This window comes from Triticum dicoccoides, chromosome 2B (genome assembly GCF_002162155.2).
Source record: "Triticum dicoccoides isolate Atlit2015 ecotype Zavitan chromosome 2B, WEW_v2.0, whole genome shotgun sequence".
Taxonomy (NCBI): Eukaryota; Viridiplantae; Streptophyta; class Magnoliopsida; order Poales; family Poaceae; genus Triticum; species Triticum dicoccoides.
In genome coordinates, this window is record NC_041383.1 from 281899467 (window position 1) to 281903338 (window position 3872).

At 48.5% G+C, this 3872-nt stretch overlaps 1 protein-coding gene across 1 annotated transcript; it reads right to left on the reverse strand.

Annotated features, from left to right (window-relative positions):
- Positions 1 to 510: 510 nt before the first annotated feature.
- LOC119363536 (squamosa promoter-binding-like protein 13) lies at positions 511 to 3224 on the reverse strand. The gene is made up of 2 exons (XM_037628911.1): positions 2686 to 3224; positions 511 to 1040 (listed from the first exon to the last, which is right to left on the reverse strand). The coding sequence occupies exons 1-2, from the start codon at positions 3078 to 3080 to the stop codon at positions 857 to 859; spliced, it is 579 nt and encodes a 192-aa protein (XP_037484808.1). The 5' UTR covers positions 3081 to 3224; the 3' UTR covers positions 511 to 856.
- Positions 3225 to 3872: the final 648 nt, after the last annotated feature.

The following is a 3872-nucleotide window of genomic DNA, read 5'->3' on the forward strand; positions in this document are numbered from 1 at the left end:
GTGTAGATACCAAGCTCCATAAACCCTTGTCACAACATTGACAAACACTTTTACACACTTAAGAATTGTATATTTAAGGTGATTGAAACCTATAAATCTAACATTGACAAACACCGTGTAGACGCATTATAGGTTTGTTCTTTTTCAGATTTGGAGGGAACTAGAAATTGACAGGGAGTGAAATTTGGGGCTCGAAATCCATGGCGCCCTATTTAGTTGGTGAGGGGATTGAGATTTAGCGTCTTTGTTCAAAACAGAGCTTCAGTGCGTCTTGCAAAGTTTTGAGTAATCTTTTTTTTTCAAAGAACCTTTTCTCAAGGGCAGGGGTTTCTGCAAGTTCCATTAGAAGAATAGAGGCGATAAGGTTTATAAGGAAACATGAGAACCAAAAACCAAAAATTGCCTGGTTGGTTTGGAAAGGCCAAGTGAAAACCAAAATACATAACAAACAAAACAAAAAAACACTAGGGACTGGGTATAGAGACTTGGAAGAAAACATACACTGGCCCGTTCCTTAGTAGTTACTCGAATAGATAGCATATATTGCCACAAATTATCCCAGCACAGCAGCAATATTACACAGCCTGCAGAAGTCTCGGCTGCACAGGCCATACAATTACACATCACACACACAATCACTCTAACACCTGACCAGTTCCCAGGTTACAATTAGCTTAGCTTAGGTTTTTGGCAGACAGCAGCAAATATATAGCAGTACAGGAGACCACATATACTGCCAGTTAGTACACCGGATAGTGGAGACGTAGGTAGGCAGGTACGTACATAGGTCGGTGGATACATATGTAGCTAGTAGCATGGCTGCATGACAGAAGAGAGGGAGCATGCTTAGGTAGGTTTATCTGATCTGGAAATGGTTCAGCGGCGGGTTCCCCGGGTGGCTACGGCCGTCCTGGTCGGCGTGGCGGCACCCGTCGCCGCCGTTGGCCTCCGCCGAGCTCTTCCTCCGCCGCTCGTTGTGCCCGGCCAGGCGCCGGCGGCAGCTGCGCTTCTGGTCGTCGAACTCCAAAAGCTCGTGGAACCTGCAATGCAATGCCGATCAAGAGCAGCAGCAGCAGTTTTCAGACAGAGACGACAGCAAACAGGCACAACATTGATAGCAACACCAAACAAAGTACCAAGAGATGAAAACTACTCGCAGCACGTGAAGTGAAGCAGCAATACGAAATTTTGCCGCGTAACTGGAGCGAATTAAACGAAGCTATTTTTGCAGCTGTACCGGTGGAATCTGGTGCCGTGCTCATGCATGTGCATGCAAAAGCAGAGACAATCCATAAGTATTTAGTCCTGTTTTATCCGTACAAAGACCCCCAACTTCCCCTACATCGCCAATAATTAACCTCCAGTTTTTATCTTGCAATTTACAACGGTGCATTGATCGATTTAACACGGGGTACCTGAAGAACAGAGCATGTGTGTGTGTGTGTGTGTTCCTCTGCAGGAATGGTTCTGAACTCTCGTACATTATGGTCAGAGCATCATTCATAGTTCTACGGTTCCTGGTTCAATTTATTTTTCGAGTTACAGGTTATGAAAAAGCATGATGGCTTTCTGAATCAGAGGACCACATTTGGTTTGTTTGTTCCACTTGAATTCCCCACCTATGAGTAATCAAGAACTGCTGTAGCAATGTCTTTGTCGACACCTTAAAACTGTACTAGGACAGCATGAACAGGGCCAGCGACCAACTGCACGCTGGAAATGAACCGGTCCACCAGTACCACCACCACCACTACTGCTAGATTAACTTCAAGCTACACTGTTAATCCCACTGGTGTACCCTCCTTTTCGAAAAGCACACGTTAAAATCTAAACACTAGAAGGACTCGTCTGCTCAGGAAAAATGCCAAGGTGACATCTACAATAATAAGGGAATCTAATATGGAGATAGAGCAACATGCAAGAAACATAAAAGCATCTGAAAATATGCAGCAACCGGTCTGGCACCCAAACAGGTGGACAAATTAATCTAGGACTGAGACTGACCACATCTTCTTCTATCAAGCACCCAAACATAGCTAGCAGTGAAGGCACAGACTGTTTTGCAGCTAAACTGCTCAGGGAGGGCCATGGGTTTGAGCAAATGGCAAGGACCAAGTCAAGTTGTGATCATCTGCACCGACAGGAGCTAAAAGTCTGTGTCCCATAAAGAATATGTACAGCCACTGCCACAGCCACAGAGCCACTATCCTTTCCAAGCAAACAAGAAAGGACAATGATGTGCACTACGGTCTATGGTGCACTAACAAAGCAAGCAAGAATCCTCTGGATGACATGTGAGACCTGGCTTCTCTTATCCCACTTCTTATCACCTTAAGCTTGCCGGAGATAATACAAACAGGGTTACTATCTACGTGTACGGCATAAATGAAACAGTAACCTGCACTAATAGTTTTCTTTTTCTTGAGCATGGCCTCTTATCAGTGTTGATTGGAAGGTTACCAAGAACGAAGCCAAGAGGTATAGCCTCATGCATGTTCTAAAATGAAATCGTCTTAGAATTTCCACTTCGAGAGTTTTGTGAAGGTTGCAAGAAAGCTAAGAGCCAAATGGATAATCTATGCAGTTGTTCATATATGGAGTACCTTTAGAACGAACGAACGAACGAACGAACTGATCATGAAGAAAATCGATCCTAAAAGGACGTGCTTCTGAATTTGTCCTTACCGGCTGCATTGCTGGCAGAAGCGCTGGCGGAGGCCGGCGACGACCACGACAGCAGCCTTGGAGTGCGCCTCGCACACCTTGTGCCTGCGGTGGTACCGCTTCGCCTCGCTGAGGTCGGCGCCGCACCTCTCAGCCTGGCAGCTCGGCCCGCCTGCCCCAGCCGCGCCCGTCGCCACGGCGCCAGCAGCACCACTGCCCCTCCTCACCGCCACCGCCGCGGCAGAGGAGCTCGAGCCGCCGACGGAGACCACGGGAACGTTCACGAGCTTCAGCTTCTGGTCCTCCTCGCCGGACATCCCGTCGGCTCGGGCCACGTCGCCGGCCGCAGCTGCGGCGGCGAGCGCGGCCATGGACGCTGCCGAGGAGGACTTGCGGGACTTGTCCTTGCGGTCCATGCCTTCCGGTGAGGCGCGATGAAGATGAAGCTAGTTAGGGCTCTTCTCTGGGAGCTGTCGCGGAAGTGGAACTGTGGAGCTAGCTGATGAGTGGAAGGAGAAGGAGAAGAAGCGGAGCGGGGGTGGAAGGAAAGGTCGAAAGGGATATAAAGGCGGGTGCCGTATGTGTGGAGGCAGGGCGCACATGTGGGCGCGCTGGTACACAATACGCTCTTGGTCTTTGTATACTCTAGAGTACGCACGTACGTAGGCACGGCAGGGATGTAAACCAGGTCCTTTTTTTTTCGGGGAATAAATTGCATTACTCAATCAAAATGTCCTTACAATCATCAGCAACTATCTCCAACATCGAAACCGGACCCGCCCCTAGCCAGGTCATGGTCCTACCTTGATCTCTAGCAAAAACAGCTAAGCAATGACTAGCTTTATTCGGGGTTCTAGATATATGAACAATGCAACTTTGTCTTAGACCCATCAGGTATTTAATCTCCTGCACAATAGGAGCATACACAGAGCGATCGACGCCCACACATGAGATCATGGACACTGCCTGCATAGAATCCATCTCCACAACAATCGTGAGGTCGCTTCGTTGAATAGCCAAGGAAAAACCCTCCATGCACGTACATAGCTCCGCTTCCAACGCATCACGACACGAGAACGGCCCCCTGCAAGCTGAGAAATTAATGGCCCCAAGGTGATCCCTCAAAATCATTCCAGCTCCGGCTACTTCCGAGGAGATAAAAGATCCGTCTGTATTAAGTTTGTTCCATCCCGTGACCGGAGGGCTCC